The 23,021-nt window shown below is 32.1% G+C and overlaps 2 protein-coding genes across 2 annotated transcripts; both read right to left on the bottom strand.

Annotated features, from left to right (window-relative positions):
- Positions 1–280: 280 nt before the first annotated feature.
- On the bottom strand, positions 281–6,639 carry LOC111714798 (acetylcholine receptor subunit beta-like 2; the record flags this gene model as incomplete). Its single annotated transcript, XM_023490002.1, is given in 10 exon segments — positions 281–363; positions 731–793; positions 1,088–1,124; positions 1,385–1,464; positions 1,972–2,049; positions 3,703–3,800; positions 4,620–4,698; positions 5,468–5,533; positions 5,925–6,009; positions 6,532–6,639. Coding segments are annotated over 10 exon segments (776 nt in total), but the record flags the coding sequence as incomplete, so codon positions are not given.
- A 528-nt stretch (positions 6,640–7,167) lies between these two features.
- On the bottom strand, positions 7,168–22,779 carry LOC111714797 (acetylcholine receptor subunit beta-like 2). Its single transcript, XM_023490001.1, has 20 exons — positions 22,672–22,779; positions 21,375–21,459; positions 20,958–21,102; positions 20,074–20,171; positions 19,259–19,336; positions 18,648–18,727; positions 18,130–18,166; positions 17,451–17,525; positions 16,860–16,941; positions 16,729–16,784; positions 16,160–16,256; positions 15,882–15,960; positions 14,463–14,540; positions 13,092–13,182; positions 12,389–12,469; positions 10,882–10,950; positions 10,410–10,474; positions 9,828–9,903; positions 9,212–9,290; positions 7,168–8,117 (listed from the first exon to the last, which is right to left on the bottom strand). The coding sequence occupies exons 1-20, from the start codon at positions 22,776–22,778 to the stop codon at positions 8,026–8,028; spliced, it is 1,650 nt and encodes a 549-aa protein (XP_023345769.1). The 5' UTR covers position 22,779; the 3' UTR covers positions 7,168–8,025.
- Between the last annotated feature and the right edge of the window lie 242 nt (positions 22,780–23,021).

Genomic DNA, 23,021 nt, shown 5'->3' on the forward strand with positions numbered 1-23,021 from the left:
AGGTTTAACCTACCTACACAAGGGATAATAAGGTTTAACCTACCTACACATGGAATAATAAGGTTTAACCTAGCTACACAAGGAATATAAGGTTTAACCTACCTACACAAGGAATATAAGGTTTAACCTACCTACACAAGGAATAATAAGGTTTAACCTACCTTCACAAGGGATAATAAGGTTTAACCTACCTTCACAAGGGATAATAAGGTTTAACCTACCTACACAAGGGATAATAAGGTTTAACCTACCTTCACAAGGAATAATAAGGTTTAACCTACCTACACATGGAATAATAAGGTTAACAGTGTAGAAAAGAGTTTTGCGTCGCATCGTCAGTATAAATGTAATATCAGTTAGCAGCTGTCACCGCAAATCAATCCAAATATTTTTGTTAATCAAAAAATGAAATCCTTAGTTTAAAAAAAATTAATACAACGAATTAAATATATAATTATAAGGTTACTGAATCATTGCAAACTGAACAGAAGAAGACTTAGTCAAATTTATGCGACACTACCGGTGAGAATTTGTGACCTCTTAGCTCCTCTAGCTTTCAGTTTACACCCAAGTTATGTTTAACCCATGATATAAAATATCAGTGGAAAACAATGATATCAGAAAAAGGTCATGTATCTTTTTTTTACAGATGATCACTCGAAAAAAAAACCTGCTGAATTGGGGCCTTGAATTTAGTGTTTATATGAACAAAAAGAAAATATTTGATTTCCTTATCCGGGTACTCCGCCTTGATATATGCTTCTCTCTCCAGTTCAGCAAAATTCTCAACATTCTACAATTAGAAAAATGTCAATAAAAAAATGAATCATCAGAAAACTCAACAAGAAAAATTGATTAAAAATTCAATAGAAAAAATTCAATAAACAATCAATAGAAAAATCAAATATATAAAAAAAAATTTTATCAGAATGTTTAGGAAAACCCAATAAAAAAAATCATATTTTTAAATTGCTTTCAGGAATGATATTACGAAAAAAAATCAAGGGTTTCCTTAAATAGACTTTGTAACAAGAAATATAGTTTCAGAAAAAAAAGGGGGCTTTAGATTAGGTTTTACTTTTAATACCTTAGTCGCTGGCACCTCAAGAATGTCCCATTCAACACTGAAGAGAATATCAAATTTAAAACTCAAAATATCAAATTTAAAACTCGTATTATCAAATTTAAAACTTAAAATATCAAATTTAAATAAAACTCAAAATATCAAATTTAAAACTCAAAATATCAAATTTAAATCTCAAAATATCAAATTAAAAACTTAAAATATCAAATTAAAAACTTAAAATTTCAAATTTAAAACTCAAGATATCAAATTTAAATCTCAAAATATCAAATCTAAAACACAAAATATCAAATTTAAAACCTTAAGTAAAACTCTGTCAGATCAATTCCAATATCCACAACATTATTTCCAGGCTCTTGGTGCATATGCTTCAGGTCAACCTAAAATACAAAAACACGGTGAGATTGCTTAAATGTCGTCTTTCTATTCCACAGTTTTTTGGGTCTCACTGTACACAAAAAAATGATTAGAAATAGATTTCTAATGCAAGGCTTTCCAACAACGCAGGAATAATTGAAAAAAACAAATTCAAGTTTAATTTTTTATCAAAATTTAAGACTTATTTGAAAATTCTGCCGAAAATTCGGAAACTGTAAATAAGACTTTGAAGCACAAGAGGACGACCTTTAATCTAAAAACGAAAATATCAAATAAAAAATCACATGCACAAAAAAATGCGTAACTTTTAATTTTCATTTAAGTATTTCGATTTTTTTGTATTATTTTTACCAGATTTCGGTTAATTTTAAGTGTGAACGAATTTAGCATTTTTTAGGAAAGCTTTAATCAAAGATTTTGGAAGAATAGTTTTTTTTGCTAGAAACATTTTATTTTTCTCAGAAACTTTGGAAAATGTTTGGACGTGTGAGCCCACTCAATAGTCCAACCTGATTTCCATCATAAGTCCAAGACCCAAACTTCATGTCACAACTTTGCTCGTCAAACGGAAACCATTCCACATTTATCTGAGATACAGTTCAGTTAGAAGACAACTATCTCTTTTTACTGATCCCCACCCCCCCCCCTTTCTCTGGACTTACCCCCCCCCCCTCATTCCTGGGGACCTAGGAATGAATTAAACGCTGATGTAATAGTTCAGTGAAAAAAGTGTTAAAAGACAACTACATTTAAAGGGAGTGTCTGGCTAGATGATGTAGTTGAGCTGAAAATGCAGTATTGTAGAAAAATATTTTAGGATTCACTGGAGATCTTTGAGACTTTTTGCTGTGCAAATTTGTTCAGCAAGAGCGCAAATCCAATCTTCAAAATCCTCATAGATTGTTCATTTTGAGAATCGGTTTTTTAAAAAACAATGACGATTACAAAAAATGGAACAAAATTTCTACAGTAAACTAATTAGTTGTTATTGAATAGGTTGAGAATATAAAAATTAATCTTATCATCTATAATAAGTAATCTTATTCAGTTATAGGTTTCTGTAATGTTTCTTCGTTCACAAACATTTTTCTATAGATTTCCTGGAATTGTTATCAATAATACGACATTTGAAGAATTTGACGAAATCTGCGAACAAATTCATAGACAATAAGAAATTCAGTATAATATTGACTAACCTCTATTGAGAAATATGCTCTTATAAAACATCTATTTAGTTAACGTAAAAACGTCTCATAGCCCATAATTCTCAAAGGAATCCTAATAATACTGCATTCTCAGCTCAACTACAGGGTGTCCCAATAAACATGGGAATTCAGTGACGAATTCGATATCGTCTTTTTAAATAATTCTTAGATTTAGTATAGTGATACTGAGAAAGCTGTGATCCGTAAGATTTTCGTCTGCTATGTTTACAATTTGTTTTGACTGCATACGGTTGTACTTAGTAAAACAAGAAAATTACAGTATTCAAACAGAATAAACTTATCAGTATTCACTGTTCATCTTGCGGATACATTATAGACACATCTTTAAGGCCATTTACCGTTTTCAAAATAAACTCTAGCAGACATAATAATATTATGGCTTTTGAAATCAGGTATTACAATGCTAATTCATAACAAAGAAGATATTCCCATGTTTATTGGGACACCCTGTACCATGTGTAGCCAGACACACTCCCTTTAAATATTAAGATTTCTGATTTATACACCAAAAATGCAGCTAGCTTTGCTTAGTCCGAGGTGAGAACCGTCTTAAAATTGACTTGTCATCTCCAATGTGTGTCATATCAAATTTTTAATTCACACCTAATTTCTCTTTGTACAAAGTTTTGCGCACCAAATTCCAAAACATAATATATCGGTCCATTAGTTTACAATTTAAAATTTTATCGTCGTCAGTCATCACTTTGATTAAATTACTACAGAATATACAGGGTGTTCCACGAGAAATGACAGTAGTTAAATAGTTTATAATTTATTCTTCAATAATTTGTTAAGTTGGTTAATATAAATTACAATAATAAAAATAATATATAGGAGTCTTATCATAGTAAAATTAACTTCAAAGTAAAATATATTTGAGCAAAAGATTTTTTAAACAAAATAAACAGTGAACAGCCTTTATATATATCTAATACAGTGTATGAAAGACGATATTCAAAACAATTTACCAACTTTTATGTTTCGTTGGACTCCCTGTAGCTAAAAAGTTGCTACCTGACAAGACGATTTATAAATAGCTGGTGGAGTCCACTTAACGTGTCCAGTATACTTCAGCTCTGCTTTAGTCATTAGTCTTACTTCATAGGTTCCATCTATCAAGCAATCAATTAAAATGATCTATTAATAAAGTTACTTTTGGCGCAATTTCAAGCTCAATTAAAAGCGTTACATAACCGCCTTTTTTCTTATTAACAAAAAAAGCTATTTGCTCATATCACATAAAATTCACTAGAATGGCATACTGTCAAAAAAGAACAAAAATTTCTTTTCAAAGGTATTTAAAAGTGCCTATATTGGATCTAGAGATCAAGCAATCGGTATTATAAGTATCCGACACAAATATTCCTAGTTCTGAACATATGTATCCGACACAAATATTCCTAGTTCTGAACATATGTATCCGATACAAATATTCCTAGTTCTGAACATATGTATCCGACACAAATATTCCTAGTTCTGAACATATGTATCCGACACAAATATTCCTAGTTCTGAACATATGTATCCGACACAAATATTCCTAGTTCTGAACATATGTATCCTACACAAATATTCCTAGTTCTCAACCACGTTCTTCAGTTTTGAAAAGATAAAAAATCTCTTATTTTTTCCCGGGCCACTGTTGCATAAATTTTCAAGTCAACAGGGAACCTTAACGATAAACGTTGTTAAATTCATCCTTCTATAAATGTTTTGTTGCACTTGCATATTACATGTTTAAATTGGTTCACTGAAAATACGTCAACTGTGACAATATAATTTGTCTAGAAGGGGCCATGGTTCATTTGGTGTACAGTCCGATATTGCATGCATTGTAAAATCTATATTTGCACTGTACAGCTCGCTCTAGCTGGTTAGATGAACCGGACTTAACAGTGAACTGTCCCTTTATTATTAAATGAAAAGTAAACCTGCATTGTTGTACAGTACGATATCTGGAAGCCAGATCCTCTCACTAGGTACATACAGGGTCTCTACTCCTCCGTAATCCTAGAAAGGGGCAATGAAAGGGAATAGCTAGGGGCAAATTGCATGAAATGTAAGTTTACTTTCATCTTTTATACTTTGCTTTTCCGCCTATTATATGTTTGTATTGGTTCATATAAACGTTAAAACGGCTGAACTGATCGGGCCCAATCTTTTACTTTGTATGGGGACTCCCCTACTTAAAGGGGTTCAAGGGTGATCAGAATTTAAAAAATTTGCTTCCATAAATCTCGATTTTCATAAAATTTTGTAAATTCACGAAAAAAATCCCCAAATTTTGTTGTTATCATTTTAGAATTTACGGAAGAATGACTGCTCACATATAGAAGTTTTAATAGAAGATGGGGGCGAAGCACCCTAAAACAACTTAAGATTTATTCCATTGCCAATATCGAGGGTAAATCATTTTTCTTTCCTTTCTTTACTTTAAAATATTTAATCGGGAGCATAGAGTAATAAAAGAGGGAGAGGGGTGGGGTTTAGAGATATATATTACATATACCAGATAAAGGGGCAGGGTTTAGAGATATATATTACATGTACCAGATAACGGGGGAGTTAGAGATATATATTACATATACCAGATAAAGGGGTGGGGTTTAGAGATATATATTACATATACCAGATAAAGGGGTGGGGTTTAGAGATATATATTACATAAACCAGATAAATCCGCCTAAAATGCAAATATATCTATATTCACAAAAACATTGCTATGCTTTTTATTAAAGTAAGACCAACAATTTTCAAGAAAGAAGCTTTAGTTTGTTACCTCGGGATTCCACTGGAGTTTATAATCCATCCAGGTCTGATCAACCCAAACGTTTGTTGTCATAACCTGTAACATCAGTCAGAAAGGAATTGAGTCTTGCCTTTAACACCAACTTTGATTGTCTAACTCCTATATCTCTACTACCCAATGTCGTAGACCTTAGATATTTTAAACTATGAATACTGTTAGATTAAATAATCTAAGTTTGAAATGTCAGAGGGTTGCACACTTAAGTTGCAATGATAAAGGGATTAGACAAGTTGAGTTTTTGGCAAAGACTCAATTCCTTTAACACTTTAAAGGTTAATACTTTGGGTTGGAAAAGCCCTAAGCCACGTCAGTAGAATGACGGATTAAAGTTAAAATCAAGAGAAAATTAAGAATAAAAAAAGTGTCCAACGGGGTGAATTATAAACCGTCAGGGGAGGGGGGCGGATACAATAAATCAATTAAATACCTGATTTTTCAGATCAACATCAATCAATTGTGAGAGCTTTAGACCGAGTTTGACCACGAGTGTGTCCGTAAAATTAAACACCGGTCTGAAATAGGATTTTATTGTTTAAATTCAAGTTTTTAGACTTGATATGGAATTTTATCGAAACTGCCTATTTTACCTGTATATATGGCAACATTTTTGCAGATTTCTGACAAAAATTAGTTCAAAGCCTTAAAATCTGCTAAAATAGTACCATGGAAAAATTATTTATATTAAGAACATTTTAAATCTTTAACTAAAATATATTTTACTTAGAAATCAATTTTACTATAACATGACCACCATTAAATATTCAAAATACTCTTTGGTTTTAAACAACTTAAGTAATTATGGAAGAAGACATTTTAAATTATTCACCAACTGTCATGTTTCGTGGGACACCCTTTATATACCTAAACCTCATTTTTCGTTAACATTTCCTTTAAACAAAAACGGTTTTTGAAAGTTAGGTTTAACCTGATAAAAGAGTTTCCAACGCAAATGGCACGCCATTTCGCGCAATTCCGTGCAATTCCGTGCAATTCTGCGCATTTCCGGACAACGGAATTCCGATTGTAAACCGTACCTGATAAGTCTGTTGTAATTATGCAAAAGATCATCATAAAGCTTTTTAGCGTCAGGGTTCCCAGTACACACACAGATTAAACAGACTAACACAGTCTTGAATAACATCACTTCTGAAACAGGCAAATCATGCTAAAACATTATGCAATATAGTATTATTTTTATATTTTAAAATTGTCAAATCAGAAAAACCAGAAAACAGTGAAAGTCTTTTTTTTCTTTGTTTATTTTGGATTTTGTAGTTTCTTTCTGATTTATTCATGAAATGTGCCCTAAATGCAGGGGGGCGGAAACGTCATGGGGGTGTCCGTGCCAAAAGAGTGTGTGTAAGGAATACCGAACCAAAGGCGTGTACTGTAGGTATATACATTTGTGTATTGTTAAATGTTGACTTAAAAATAAGTTTAATATGCATGTACTATGTAATATATTATTTATATATTTAAGTCAACACTATAAGCCAAATTTTCATGTGAAGAATACAATTTGATTAAAGTCTACAATAAACTACTCGTTATTCAAGATTGATTATAATTGACGACATTGTTCTGCAATTTCCTTGACTGTAGTCATGTTGTGTGTCTGTACCAAAAGAGTGTGCGTGTGTAATAACGAACTCGTCTGCAAAGCAGTGCGACTGGCTTTCTCATGCCAGACCAGCGCCATTGCCCTTTCCTTTATTCTTATTCCCTGCCGAAATATTATCAAAAATAACATTGTATAATACAAAATCCATATATGTGACGTTTCTTTATTAAAAGAAAGACCGAAGACGACAAGCATGACACAGTTTTCTGGTTTATACTGTATTGTAAATCCTTTGAGCATTGATGGTGTTAAAAATAGTATTTATTATTGTTTCGTTTTCCTTTCAAATGTGCGAAAAGCATGCTTGCTTGCACTGATCAAAATTGAGATCGATTTAATCAAAAATTATCTTTGGCATTTGAAAACATAAATTAGAATTAATCTTCTTTATGCAACAATAATGGGTTATTATTATTATAATTTATATGCAGTGGTAGTCGATTATATCAATGTACAATAAAGACGACATTTTTGATTAAGTTTTGATTGTTTACGAGCATTTTTCGAATTTAAAGCTTACACGTAATTAAAGAGAAGCTTATTTAATTGACAGCTTCTCTTTGTTTCCAAATTAATGTGTAAGTCGTCTTCATTGTATTGATAAATGCGACGACGACTGTATAATCTCTTGCAGGGAATAAAGCAACAACATGAAATTATTAAATATTACAGGAAAGATAAAAATAACTAGACAAATAGAGCCTAAATTAAAAAATTACTGTGTCCATGTTTTCAATAATTGCTTGTTGATTTATTACAGGGTGTCTCAAAAACGTTAAGATAGTTTTATGCTTCGCATTCTATTGGCCAATTCCGATAGTTTTATGCTCCGCATTCTATTGGCCAACTCCGATAGTTTTATGCTTCGCATTCTATTGGCCAACTCCGATAGTTTTATGCTTCGCGTCTATTGGCCAACTCCAATAGTTGTGTGCTTCGCGTCTATTGGCTCCCTCATATCGTATAAAGATGGAGCCATCAGGATAATTCCACCGGACCCTAAAAAAGGTTAAAAATAAAAAAAATTATCAATTTAGATTTTTATACAGCTGTTGAAAAAAAGTTTGAGGAGTTTTTATAAAATTGTTGAGTAATTTTCAATGTTGTTGTGTGGTTATAGCCAGGGTGTATACGTATTTACATATTTCAAGTGAATCTTCAATTATTTGGAGAGATATGTCCAATTCACAACGATACCCGTGTCCGTCCTAGTATATGATTTTTGGACCGCCCCCCCTCCACTCTCCTTTCAATTTTGTACATGACCACTTTTTTTTAGCAAATATTATTATTTTTTTTTTATTATTTAGGGTTAGGTTAGGTTAAGACCCTTTCTAGGCCGAGCGCTGCGGCTAGGACAGGCTAGGGGGGGCTGAGCGATGCGGCCAGGACGGGTCTTCATTTTTAATAATTTACAACAAAATTAGTATATATTTAGGGTTAGGTTAGGTTAAGACACTTTCTGGGCCGAGCACGATGGCTAGGACAGGCTATGGGGCCGAGCGCTGCGGCTAAGACAGGCTAGGGGGCCAAGCGCCGAGGTCCAAAAATCGTATATTAGGAATCTACCCGATACCCTTTAAAGCTTCAGCTGAGCATGACTTTATGAGATATCCATTTTTCACTGAAAAACAAGAATTATTGTCTTTTCTTATCATTTTCTTTTTTTGTAAATTTCCATAGAAACATTTGAGGACATTGTAAGAATTATGAACTTTTCAAAAACGATGATATCTTTTAAAATGACGATCAAATAAAGGGAATCGCTGTGAATAGGAAATGTATCCTTTTAAATGAACAGTCTCTTAAAAGTGTAAAATCTACAGGGTGTCCCACGAAACATGACAGTTGGTGAATAGTTTAGAATGTCTTCTTCCATAATTTTTTACCAAAGCCAATAATAAAAATATTATATGGGAGTCATATTATAGTAAACTTGATTCCAAAGTAAAATATATTTGAACAGAAGATGTTTTTAACGAAATGAGCTGCAAAAAAACCTTTAATATCATAATGCAGTATCTGTAAGACGACATTCAAAACTATTTATCAACTGTCATGTTTCGTGGGACACCATGTACTTCTGAACTGACCCATGATACAAGTAGCTGTGAAGAGCCAAAGGAAAAGTCGGTCCAGCACCATTGCAATGTACTTCCAATCCTCAATAACCTAATTAAACAAGAAATAATTTATAAGACAAACTATGATAAAAAAGGTTCCTCTATTCAGCTACTTTCTTCACGGTCATGGAGTTGGGAACTTTTGTATTGAAAACTCATAATCTTGATATCCACTTTGGACATCGAATAAGGATTTCAAGGGAAATTAGTTCCAAAATTCAAGCTCGGAACAAAATAAAATCTAAATAGAATTGAACTATAGGGCTGGGTACGTTCTGTTCTGTTCTGTTCTTCAACGAGGACCTTGAGCTGAATGGTTCCGTTCTTTTTACGTTACTTTCTAATAAGAACGCGTTTATAATTTTAACGTTCTTTCCGAGCAATATCCGTTCGTTCCACCCGTTCGTTCTTTTAATAATCGTTCCAATAGTTCGTTCTACATGTATGTTCTTCTTTTCAGAACATTTTTTTTTTGATAATTCCGTTCGTTTTCATTAAAGAACAATCGTTCACTAGGAACGACGCCCAGCTCTAGATAAAGAAAAATGTCTATCAAAAATGACAGTGGGATGAATATTTGTCATACCTCGATATCCTCATCATTTTTCCTAATATGTTGAGCAATAAATTGAACACCTTTTAAGGCCAGCTCTACCTCAGGACTGAAAACATCATTATTTTCTTCAACATTTTATACAGTGAATCCCATACATATGAATACATAGCAAGGGCTTTTATACTGTCGTATTCTCAACATATTTAAGAACAAATGCCCCGGAAAAAAACGAGTTTGATTTATCAATTGCTTAAAAAAAATGAGTCTGTAATGATATTTGGATATATTTTCACAAATCAAACTTAACCCTTTGAAGTTGCGAACATCTCAGCAGTTTTCTTTTGGTGCAGACCAATGATGAAATTATTACAGCTGTTATTAATAATTAAATAAATTTCAAGACGACATTTCATGCGCTCTTGCTATGTTTTCTTTGATGTGTGCTGTAAAATGCAGTCATGGGTTCAGGTGCCCGGATTTTTATCTATTGTTTACAAATGGTATGAAGAAAAAAATAACATTTATGATTAAAATCCAGCCGGGATAATAAAGGGCTCTGTCGGGACTATAAAATAGCAAGCCGGGACAATAAAGCCAGTCAAAAGTTCGGACCTGAATTGATGGTAAATGGAATCACTTGCTGTAGATATCATATCCTCATCATAACGATCTCCATACTGTAAACAGTTAAATCAAACAATGATATTTAAAGAAAAAGTTACGTCACTTTTGTCACTTTTCATTCAAAATTAAGTGTTATTTACATTTTAAGGCTGCCTTTAAAATCTTGCTCTATTTAACGATGTCAAACAGATCCTTGCACGAGATTGTCGTTCGAATTTCAAGAAAACATTTAAAGATTCACCAAAGGAACATTCTAGCCTGAAGCTGTATCAATTTTACTTCAATGTTTCTGTAACAAAAGGTAGCAATGAATTTTCAGAAAAAACCCTTAGATTTCCCGTTTCTTCTTAAATAGTATAAAAGCGTTTTAGGAAATAATAGGGAATCCGACATGCCACAGAGTCACTTAGCTTTATGTTGATTTATCTGATATGTAAATTTTTCTTTAAAATGTATTTACCATAATATCTCCATTTTGTTTGGCATAGTCTTGTTGCATTTTCTCTTCAGAATTACAATCGGTAGTTTCCTAAAACACAATAATTAATAGAAAAAAACTAAATTTTCTTGCAATCTTAATTTTGAAAATCTGGAGAGTAGGGTTTCCAACGCAGGATTTGACCTGTAAACTCCACACAATTCCGCACAATTGCTTGTAATTTGAGAACAGTTGCGTGCAATTCCGCGCAACGGAATTCCGACAAGAAAACTTAGTTGAGAGACCTTGACCAACTACAAAAGCGGTATTTTCTAGATCTTATATATATATATTTATAGGAAAATAAGTGTTTTTTAAATTTAACGGGCTACGCCGAGTACTTCAGCGAGTTGCATCATATATTTTGACATTTTCATAATAGGGTCTAGTTTATCAAAGGGAAAAGGAGGCCTCATGCAGGCAGTGTGCCAGAGGTCTAAGGCAGTTGGTATATAAAAGGCAACTTTTATTAAAGTTAAAAAAATCAAAATTGTCCGAAGGAATTGAGTCTTTGTCAGAAGTTCAAAATTTCTGATTCCTTCATCTTTGCAACCTGATAGTGTAATCTTTTATATTTTAAACTTAGATTTTTTGATCTAACAGAATTTACAGCTTGAAATATGTTAAGGTCTCCGACATTGGGTTGCGAATATATAGGAATTAGATAACCAAAGTTTGTGACAAAGACTGAATTCTAAATTTATAATTTATAATATTCAACGAAGAAAGGTCACATTTTTAAAAAAGTTCTGCAATATTTTAGTTGATCTTATCACCAAATAAAAAGTCAAGACAATATTTCTGATACTCATTGGGACACCCTGTAATGAGGACCTCAGAAAAACTGCTAGTTTAGGGCTGATGTTTATTGGGACACCCTGTAACTGGCGAAACTCTGAAGAATCAGATGTTTATTGGGACACCCTGCATACCTGACTAAACTGCGGAGAAGTAGATGGATGTTGAGACACCTTGCACATGGAAAAACTCTGGAGAAGTAGATGTTTATTGAGACACCTTGTACCTGGAAAAACTCTGGAGAATCTGATGTATATTGAGACACCTTGTACATGGAAAAACTCTGGAGAAGTAGATGTTTATTGAGACACCTTGTACATGGAAAAACTCTGGAGAAGCTGATGTATATTGAGACACCTTGTACATGGAAAAACTCTGGAGAAGTAGATTTTTAATGAGACACCTTGTACATGGAAAAACTCTGGAGAAGCTGATGTTTATTGAGACACCTTGTACATGGAAAACTCTGGAGAAATGTATATTGAGACACCTTGTACATGGAAAAACTCTGGAGAAGTAGATTTTTAATGAGACACCTTGTACATGGAAAACTCTGGAGAAGCTGATGTTTATTGAGACCTTGTACATGGAAAACTCTGGAGAATCTGATGTTTATTGAGACACCTTGTACATGGCAAAATTCTGGAGAAATTGCTAGATTATGGCTGATGTTTATTGGACCATCCTGTACCTGGCTAAACTCAGGAGAAGCTGCTAGTTTAGGGCTGTCTAGTCCACTATACCCTGCCAGGTAAGGACCAACCTGAGTTGCCTAAAATATGCAAATTTGTTTTTAGTCTTAATTTTTCAAGCATTTGTGTTTTGTACCATAATACTTTCTCAGAGAGGCTTTACAAAGGTAGCTTTTAATCAGGCAAAATGAGTTCTTTCTAAAAAATTTGCTGAACTTAGAACTTTTGAATGTTAATTGACAGAGTTAACCCAAACCCCATCTCAGCTGATTTTAAATGGTCTAATCCGGAGTTTTCAACAATGAGAGCGCAGTTATTCTGTATGGAGAGAATTAGTTTATTTCTCACACAAGTTTAGTTAAAGTTATTTCAAGTGACCCTTCAGGTAAAGATGGCAATGTCTGTTTAACAACGGTACCCTAAAATCCTTGAATGATTTTGTTTTCTTGAAACTGCTGATTTTTATTTGAGCATTTATTGCTTGTCAGAAGCAATGAAGAAACTCACAAAAAACGACATTTTCTTCCATATTTTTAAGGTTAAGGTTTCAATGGTTAAATCTTTGCATGAAGGGTCAATTGAAATTACACTTTATGAAAATGTTTTCATATATCATGACAAAATGTTGCTAAATGTTTCTGTCATTCGATATTTTTCTGAAATATAGTTTTTCTTCAAAAAGTTTTTTTTTTTATCTCTTACCTTACAGTTATTGTCAATACAGTTGATTGGTTCCTTCTTCGGGGATGAATCATCAAACTCCATAGAATAGCGAGGAATGTATTGAGGTCGTCTGCAATATAATAAGGATGTGTCTAAATACTTTTGTTTTTACAGTGAGACCCATTTAACAGTGGTGGAGGAAGACGACAGTTAGACTTTAGATTTGATTTTAAAGTACAATGAACACAATACACAGAAATTAATAGCTTGATGTTCTTAATAATTTGTTTATTATGGCAACTTCTGACAACTATGGCAAGATTAAAACTAAGAATCATTTCACCCGTCAGTACCTTTCTAGCTAAATGATATAAGGTCATGTTTATCAAGTTTTATTGATGTATGACGCCCGGGTAAAACAATTTGTTTTATAATGCCCCAATATATGCACGTGCAAAATATTGATTAGATGTCGTCTTCCTTTTTCAAAGTTGTGCGGGTCCAACTGTATTTAATACAAACTTAATTAAATATGTATTATTAAAAACATATTAATATTAATAAAAACAGATGACTTAGGGGTGTTGTGGAAAAATATTTGTACAGAAATATCTGATAGATCCATTAAATTATTACTTCTCAACTTTCTCCTAACCCCCCATTTTGGTTTTACGCCCTTTAACACTATGTCTACGATAACAGTAAGACCCGTTAAATTGTGGAATAGGAAGACGACAATAAAGCAAGCCATTGTGTATTTGATGTTGTTTAAAATCAAACGATTCTACTGTAAACCATGCAGGGAATTATTTTCCTGCAAAATTGTATAACTGCATATATCATGTTCAATGTTGGGCCCAGAGCCCAACCCAACCCAAGATTATTTATTAGCTTGGCGGGTGCAAGGTACTAATGCAAGGAAAGTTAATTGTGGTCGCGTATACTCTGCGTACATTTTGAAACCAGTTCTCTCTGGGCGGAATTTGTAAACAAGAATAGATGCATCAGTGTTCGGCTAGTATCCGAGGAGGAGAAAAGCATTTAATTTTGATAATTTTGAAAATTCACATAATAGTTTCCTATGACCAGAATATTTCATACGATTATTTTTTGTGAAAATGGATTCCATTCCATGTCAGACTGTGACATCCGTCTTGTGTTTACTTTTCCGCCCAAAGACAGTACACTGCAGTTCAAAAATTGTGCACACCTCTGAAATAACTTTCCTTGCATTAATTCCTTGGGCGGGTGGATTTGAAAATAGAAGCCAAACAGAGAAAACCGTTAGGCTCGAGATAAGACCTCCGCTGGAACTAAACAATGCTCCAAATGGGACTATCAACACCATTTGGGACTATCAACACCATTTGGGACTATCAACACCATTTGGGACTATCAACACCATATAACCTCATCATCAGAATTTTTGGAAGAATCTGAAGAAATATTTCTTTCATCCAGTTTGGCATCTTGTGGGTCGCCGGAGTTCTGAAAATAATATTTTTAAATTCTTAATATCTTTAAAAAGTCTGAAATTCTCTCTCCGGATTGTTTTTAAACCTTGGTCTTTAATTTTAAATGAGTTTTGTCAAACCGTTAATACTATTTAAAAAAACCTCTAACGAAAATTAACATTAATAAATATATATTTAATGTTATCCAACGTAAATTTGAAGGCATATTCAAATTCTAAAATAAAAATGTTAAAAATTGATGACAATAACTTTGGATGCACAATGTTCCTTCAAATCTGCATACAACTAATCTTTATATAAAATTAGCTTGTCTGGGTGTCTGTTTATTTGTCTGTTTGTTTGTATCCAATAAATGTCAAAAGGGCTGAACCGATCAAGCCCAAATTTTGTGTGGGACATCACATGGCCCCAGGGAAGGTTTATTTATGATCAAAGTTTTAAAAATTTGTGTTTAAAAGTTTTTTATTTTGAGAGATTTTGAAATGTGCGAAAAAATATTATGAAATCCGCAAACTTCTTTTTAATTTTGTTATATACTTTACAAAAAGAAGATGCTCACAGATAATGCCACAATGAAAAGTTGAAATAGAAGACGGGCGTGAAGCCCCCTAAAAGCCAAGTTCCACAAATTTCTTAAATCCATATTCATATCAATTAATTTCAACCCAACCCATGCCCAGTATTCTTCTAAACATTCATCCCATTATAATTCCTTCATCTGTAATCATCTAAATCCACCCTCATGCATAAATTTTGTCTATATCTTCAACAATTACATAATTAATATCTGTTATACTTTATTCATTTACCATTATACCTGCTACAAGTTGAACATCTATTTATCAACTAATGGAGAATTTACTGACATTGATTATAATGAAAACATCAATTTCCCCCAAAATGATAGCAATTTTGAAACATTCTATTTACCAAAATGTTTGCATAAATTTTTTACATATTTTTAAATATTTTTAAATTCTCACTTGAAAAATGCATTTTTGTATAGTTGAGGATTCGTGAATTTTAAGCCCCAGTTTAGTATAATGCAACATAATTCTGTGACCTTCTGTTACGTAAAAATAAACCCACGCGTAACATTACTAAATTGACGTTGTTTAAACCCTAACAAATAACTTTACCGAACATTAACAAATAATGTAATTTTTACATAATCAAAGTTACATTTAGAAATGTTATAAAACGTTATTTTACGGTATCTAACATTCTGTAACGTTAAAATTGTTAGAAACATAAGGTAACGTTACCCTGCAGTTATGATTTAATTTTAGTAACGTTACTTGGTTTGCAGGGCAGCCCTAGGTACTTATCAGCTCCCTTAAAACGTAAAATCTACCTGAAATGAATGTTTAAGATACCGACAGTAACACAAATAGAAAAGGTGACCAATAACATCGTAAACACAAGATATTTCCCTAAAAACATTAAAAAAAATATATACATATATAAAAATAATAATGTTTAGAAATTTGATAAGATTTGAAAAATTAAATTATTCAGTAAAGTGCTTCAGTTTTAGAATAATTGTTAGGTTTGAATATAAAATGGCATTCTATAAAAAAAAGAAATATGGAGGAATATTCTAAGCAATTAAACTATAAAATGGCTACCTACCTAACAAAGGAACAGCTAGGGAGGTTGGAGGAATAATTTCGGCTAAAAGCAAGAAGAACACAGTGAGTGAGAGTAAAATGTTTATACACAAAGTCACCTGAACAAATGAAATTTTATTAATAGGATTATTAAATCAAACTGTAACATTATTCAGAGGAGTAAATCTTTCTAAACCAACAAACATAAATGTTAAGTACTTTCTCAAAGGCCTTTTCACAAGCGGCAACTTCCCAAGGGCATTTTCCCAAGAGACAACTTTCCAAGCAGCTAGGATGTTCTTGCCTTCACTTACTTAGAGAAACTGAATGCCTTTATTTTAGTTGCATATTTTCTAAAAAAAAGTTGAGAAATTCTTTTAAAATTGTAAAACTTATAAATGTTCATTTAATACTTCCTTAATGGGGAATATGCCATTTTTCCTTCATGGGGAAGTTGCCAATTGGGAAATTGCACATTTGGGAAGTTTCCACTTGGGAAATTGTAACTTGGGAAGTTGCCCTTGGGAAAATGCTTTTGTTAAAGTACCATAACATCCAAATATATTACAGAATGTTTAATTTTTTTTTTACCTTTTCTCCGGAATCTGATGGTAGGTAGAAGACAAGCACAGTAAGAAATGAAATTCCTAAAATATTATATTGTTTTTTTTTTGAAGTTTAATTTTCTTAACACATTTTTAAAAAAATATGGCTGAACCTACCTACACATGGAATAATAAGATTGACAGTGTAGAATAGGGTTTTCCGTCTCATGGTAAGCATGAATGTTATATCAGTCAGCAACTAAATAATTGTATCAATGATGGAGAAAAAATTATCAAATAAAATGTGTCTATTATGACAATGAATAAAAAATTTTAAACTAATCAAAATAAGTATCTTTTTCATAATTACTTTTCAGGGATGTAAAAATTTGATTTTTACCGTTTGAGCGAAAACAATTGAAATTTTTTATTTATTACATTTTATTAAAATTCTTAATTATCAAAAGAAATCCCAAAAGATGATAAATCAAGTTTGTAATTGAATAAATTTGATTAATAAAGTGTTTTATGGACGAATTAATTGTTTCACAAATTGATTAATTGGTTTATTTTAAATTGGCTGATTGGTTAATTGATTGATTGGTTGATTGACTAATTGATTGATTGACTAATTGATTGATTGACTAATTGATTGATTGGCTAATTGATTAATTGATTGACTAATTGATTGATTGATTGACTAATGGATTAATTGATTGATTGGTCAATTTATTGATTGATTGACTAATTGATTGATCTATAATGAACCTTGTCCGGATTCAAATCCTCTGCCGAAGAAGATTCATGTTGTTCCCTTTCCATCTCCTCGTAGTTCTCTATATTCTTTAAAACAAAATAAAAATTCATCTTTAAAAGGACTGTAATTGAAAAGATGGCAATGCCCGATTTACAACGGTACCCTTGAAACCTTTATGATCAATAGTTTATAAGTTGAAATTAATAAGTTTTTCCAATTATAAACTTGGATCTCTAATTCAGATTTGATCAGAATAAGCTTTTGAGGGTGGGTACCGTTGTAAATCAGGCATTGCCATCTTTACTTAGAGGGTCACTTGAAATTACACTTACAGTTCCTTTAAATATTTTAACAGCTTAAAATATCTTATTAAAACATCAACATATTAACAATTGAATAAATGTTTTTAGGAGATTCCATCATTTCACATAATTCATCCTTGAGTTAAAAGAATACTTCAAAAGAAGATTCCTTTGTTACATTTAATTCATCCTTGAGTTAAAAGAATACTTCAAAAGAAGATTCCTTTGTTACATATAGTTCATCCTTGAGTTAAAAGAATACTTCAAAGAAGATTCCTTTGTTACATATAATTCATCCTTGAGTTAAAAGAATACTTCAAAAGAAGATCCCATTAAGTTAAAAGAATACTTCAAAAGAAGATTTTATGTTTTACAAAAATTAATTTACCTTAGTAGCCGGCACTTCCAGTATATCCCACTCAACACTATATAGAACAAGTTTAAAAAGAATGTTTTTCTAATGTGACTCTCCATTCAAGAAGTAAAACTTCCGATTCATCTTAAAATTAACAGTTTTCATTTGGGGCAAACGACGATATCTTCTTCACAAAGAGAATAGATTGTCTAAATTCCACTCTAATATATATTCTATTCTCTTTGCTTCTTCATTGTCAATCCGTCAAGGGGAAATTAGGTACCTTAGTATATTCTAACATTTATCGCTATAAAATAATAAAAACTAAAATTCCACCTACAGTCCCTGTAGACAAATTTTACGATCCTCGCTATTTATCTAAACTAGAATTAGAGGTTAGCCATTTCTTATTTGCAAAACACTGAACATTTTAAAGATATATAAAGATTTTAACATTAAAAAAACTAATTCAAATGTAATAACTGAAATGTTATTAACGAGTAATAATTGATGTCTTTCTTTTCCATATTATTTTGTGGACCAGCGTATACCTGAGATAGAATTCTGAAAGATCTATTCCTATGGCAACAACATTGTTCCCAGGCTCCTGGTTCATATGCTTCAAATCAACCTGAAACCATTGCATTAGAAATACCGCATAAATAGTTTGTTATTTAAAAGATTCAATATATATTTTATACAAGTGATGAAGTGCGGCAAGCCCGGCAGAGTATTTTTGATTCATTAGAATTCATTTTTATCCGCTCTAAAGCAATGCAAAAGTTTCCTTTCAATCTTTTGTATTTATAATATTTATTGAAAGGACAGTAAGCCAAATTTCAATTTACTATTCATGTAAAGATGGCAAAGCCTGATTCACAACGGTACCCTTGAAACCTTTATGTAATATAAAATGTGGACGATTTTCTATGTTTAATAGTGTTTCTTCATGATAATTTTTTTTTAAAGTTTTCCTGCAGTAAAAATGCGCAAGTCACTTTTGTGAGATACCACACTTGACAATTATAAGTTTTCAAATCATACTCATTAATTTCTAATTAATACCTCATCAGACAAAAATTTATGATACTGTTGTGAATCAGGCATTGCCATCTTTGCATGAAATTACGCCAACAGTTCATTTAAACAATGATAATTTAACCTGATTTCCATCATAAGTCCAAGACCCAAACTTCATGTCACAGTTTTGTTCATCAAACGGGAACCATTCCACATTTATCTATGATAACAGTTTACAAGGTTAATATAAACATTTATAAATAATTTATTTATTTCACCTTATCTATATAATAATGCTCTTCACTCATATATATATATATATTTGTATATGTATATGTTCACCATAGCTAACAAAAATTTTATTTTAATTCCACGGGCAACCCCGGGCACTTCAGGTATAGTTTCTAATAAATCAATTAAATGTACTGTTATATATATATAGCATATAACATTAGATTGCTAAAATTGCTAAAAATTGAAGTTTTGTGCCAAGTAATAAGGTTCTTTGCCCTTGTCAAAAAAAACAATCAAATAAAACATAAACAAAGCAAAGTGAAGCATCCTTACATCTTTCTAAAAAAATTGATTTTTTGTTGTAGATTTTCTTTCAATCAATTTGCTCAGGTGCTGCATGAAATAAAGTTGTAGAAAAAATGATTTCCAAACTAAGGCGTCACCATAGTTTCCTATTTCGGTGGAAGTAAATATTTCCATTTACTGATAGCGCCGATTAAAAGATTCATAACTCTGATTGGAGATAGATAAAAAGATAGATGTTACCGGAAAAATATTTCTATTGGTTTAGAATAGACAACAAACACATGACAGGACCCTGATTGGATCAGGCGCTAATGGACCCGGCATACGCGCGTGGTGCTTCAATTGAGGGTCATTTGAAACACCGATTTCCAAAACGCTTTGATTAAATCAACGTAGAAATAGCTAAAAAGTTGCTACCTGACAAGACGATTTATAAATAGCTGGTGGAGTCCACTTTACATGTCCAGTATACTTCAGCTCTGCTTTAGTCATTAGTCTCACTTCATAGGTTCCATCTATCAAGCAATTAATTAATTAATTAATTAATATATCCACTTAAGTATCCATTTATCAATATGATAATTAAAAAATTATCCCAACCCAAAACTAGGAATGATGTAGAAAAACGTGTTGGATTTCCAGTGTTTTTGGGAACATTTAAGAACCTGGAAGGTGGAGGGGCGATAAGTCTTCCCATCGTTATACCTTCCCTTTGTTAAACCTTCCCATCGTTAAACCTTTTTACTTTGTAAAACATGTTTAAAGTACAGCACACAGTAAATTGAAGGTCTTGGTTAATTTCAGTGAGTCTTCACTTTAGATCCCATTTACAGCTGTATTAAATGAAGATTTTTATAAAGCTATATGAGTTAAGACCAGAGGTTTTAACAAGTTCTGAAAGTTGATTATGTCCAGAACTAGCATAAAGATTTTTGAGAAAATTACATTTAAGCATATTTTATAATTTAGACCTGAAAAAGGCGTTTGACTTAATCTATATAATAAAACAAGACATTCGTATATATATACAAATATATATGTTGCGTATAGCCGGCCAAACGGCTGTACCGATTGGTCTGAAATTTTTTGAGGACACTCAGGGGTGGCCGGGGGGGGGGGGGTGTTATAGGCTATAAAAATTCGAATTTTTTTTCAAATTTTTAAAACATTTTATTTCTTCTTTCCACGGGCAACGCCGGGCCCTTCAGCTAGAAGTTTTTAAACCTCAAATAGAAGGGAAACAATAGATTTTATATTTTAGGGGTCTAATTAAAGTAAACTCCCATTCCTTCAAATGGTACCTGCATTGTTGTACAGTACGATATCTGGAAGCCAGATCCTTTCACTTGGTACATACAGGGTCTCTACTCCACCGTACTCCTCGGGATCCCATCGTAGCTTGTAATCCATCCAGGTCTGGTCAACCCACACATTCGTTGTCATTACCTTCATCATTATTATTATTATTATTATTATCATTATTATTATTATTATTGTTATTATTATTATTATTATTATTATATTATTATTATTACTAGCACTATCGAAGTTTGCAAAGTAAAGAACTGATTGTCTCAAAAATCAAATGTTTTATTTAAGATTCATAAGATCTAGTTGAACCAGCCGTATTTACGATTCATAAGATCTAGTTGAACCAGCCGTATTTACTTCTCTTCATTCATACATTTTCATCTCTGATATAAGGTTTAAATATTAACCTGGTTTTTCAGATCAACATCAATAAGCTGTGAAAGCTTGAGACCTAACCTAACCACCAGGGTGTCAGTGAAATTGGAAACAGGTCTAAAATATTAATTTTTTATTATCTATCTATCTCATTAGAAAACAAAAATTCGTCGTCGTTGTCTAAAATATGCACGAGGTTTATGTCACACGGAAACTAACTAAAATAAAGTAATGCTGTATTTAGTTTTTTTTCGTTTTGAATAGTTTTTAGAAAAAAAAATAATAAAACATCAACAATCTCGAACTTCAAAGTGGAAAATTCATCCGGTGTAATATTTTGTTTTGTCCTCTATATAGTCATATGTGGTTCATTTGAAGCAAGGTTATAATGCAAGGAAAGTTAATTGCGGTTGTGTATACTCTGCGTACATATTGAAACCAGTTCTCTCTGGGCGGAATTTGCAAACAAGAATAGATACATCAGTGTTCCTCTAGTATCCAAGGAGGTTAAAAGTATTGAATTTTGAAAATTTTGATAATTCACATAATAGTTTCCTATGACCAGAATATGTCACTAATTTTTTATGTGAAAGATGGATCCCATGTCAGGCTGTGACATCCGTCTTGTGTTTACATTACCGCTCAGAGACAGTACACTACAGTATACAAAAGATGCGTACACCTCTGAAATAACTTTTCTTGCATTAGAACATTGATTTGATGTATCAAACCGCCCATCAGGCAGTTGTACAGTATAGCAGTACAAAACAGGATTGTAAACTCAATAAAGTTTCCAATTTTTGATGGATTAATGTGGGATATATAACAGAACAGTATAGCAGTACAAAACAGGATTGTAAACTCAATAAAGTTTCCACTTTTTGATGGATTAATGTGGGATATATAACTGTACAGTTGTACAGTATAGCAGTACAAAACAGGATTGTAAACTCAATAAAGTTTCCACTTTTGCTGGATTAATGTGGGATATATAACTGTACAAATCGTTCCAATTTTCCAGCCCGGCACTTCAGATAAAGTGGAGTGATACAACTTTGGTCGGGAAAAATTTAAAGTTTGACCCAACGATTTTTGATGGAAAGGTTTAAAATTTAAACCATCTTTTTGGAACAAAATTGAAGAAAAGATTCTTAGAATATTTGAACAAAAACTAAAAAAACATTTTGGAAGACAAGTTTAACGAAATATACCTAAAATTATTTATAGTTTACATTAAGAAAAACAAAAAAATAAAAAGTTGGGTCACGAATAACTGCAACTTTCCCAAAATATGTGAACACTCCCTTTAAAGAGGAACTATATACTGGCCTGATAAGCCTATTGTAATTATGTAGAAGATCATCATAAAGTTTCTTAGCAGCTGGATTCCCAGCACACACACAGATCAAGCAGACTAACACGGTCTTAAACAACATCACTTCTGAAATAGTTTTCTAAAGCATTTTTACAGGAAATGAGCTTTGAACTCTAACTTTTCCCGCTTATATCTTAGCAACCCGATGTCGTAGACTTTAGATATTTCAAACTATGAATTCTGTTATATGAAATAATCTAAATTGGAAATATCTTCAGTTTACACCATACTTATTTAGTATACAATATACAAAGTTATTAAGAACTATTATCAAATTGAAGATGAAAAAAGTTCAAATACTTAT

This window comes from Eurytemora carolleeae, unplaced genomic scaffold (genome assembly GCF_000591075.1).
Source record: "Eurytemora carolleeae unplaced genomic scaffold, Eaff_2.0 scaffold1631, whole genome shotgun sequence".
NCBI lineage: Eukaryota > Metazoa > Arthropoda > Copepoda > Calanoida > Temoridae > Eurytemora > Eurytemora carolleeae.

Coding starts and splice junctions, on each gene's coding strand:
- LOC111714797 (XM_023490001.1), bottom strand. CDS start 22,778: ATGTTGTTTAAGACCGTGTTAGTCTGCTTGATCTGTGTGTGTGCTGGG. Junction 17,526..18,129: donor TGGAAGTGCCGGCTACTAAG/GTAAATTAATTT, acceptor TTTGTTTTAAAG/AATATAGAGAACTACGAGGA. Junction 16,257..16,728: donor CATCAGATTCCGGAGAAAAG/GTAAAAAAAAAA, acceptor TCATTTGTTCAG/GTGACTTTGTGTATAAACAT.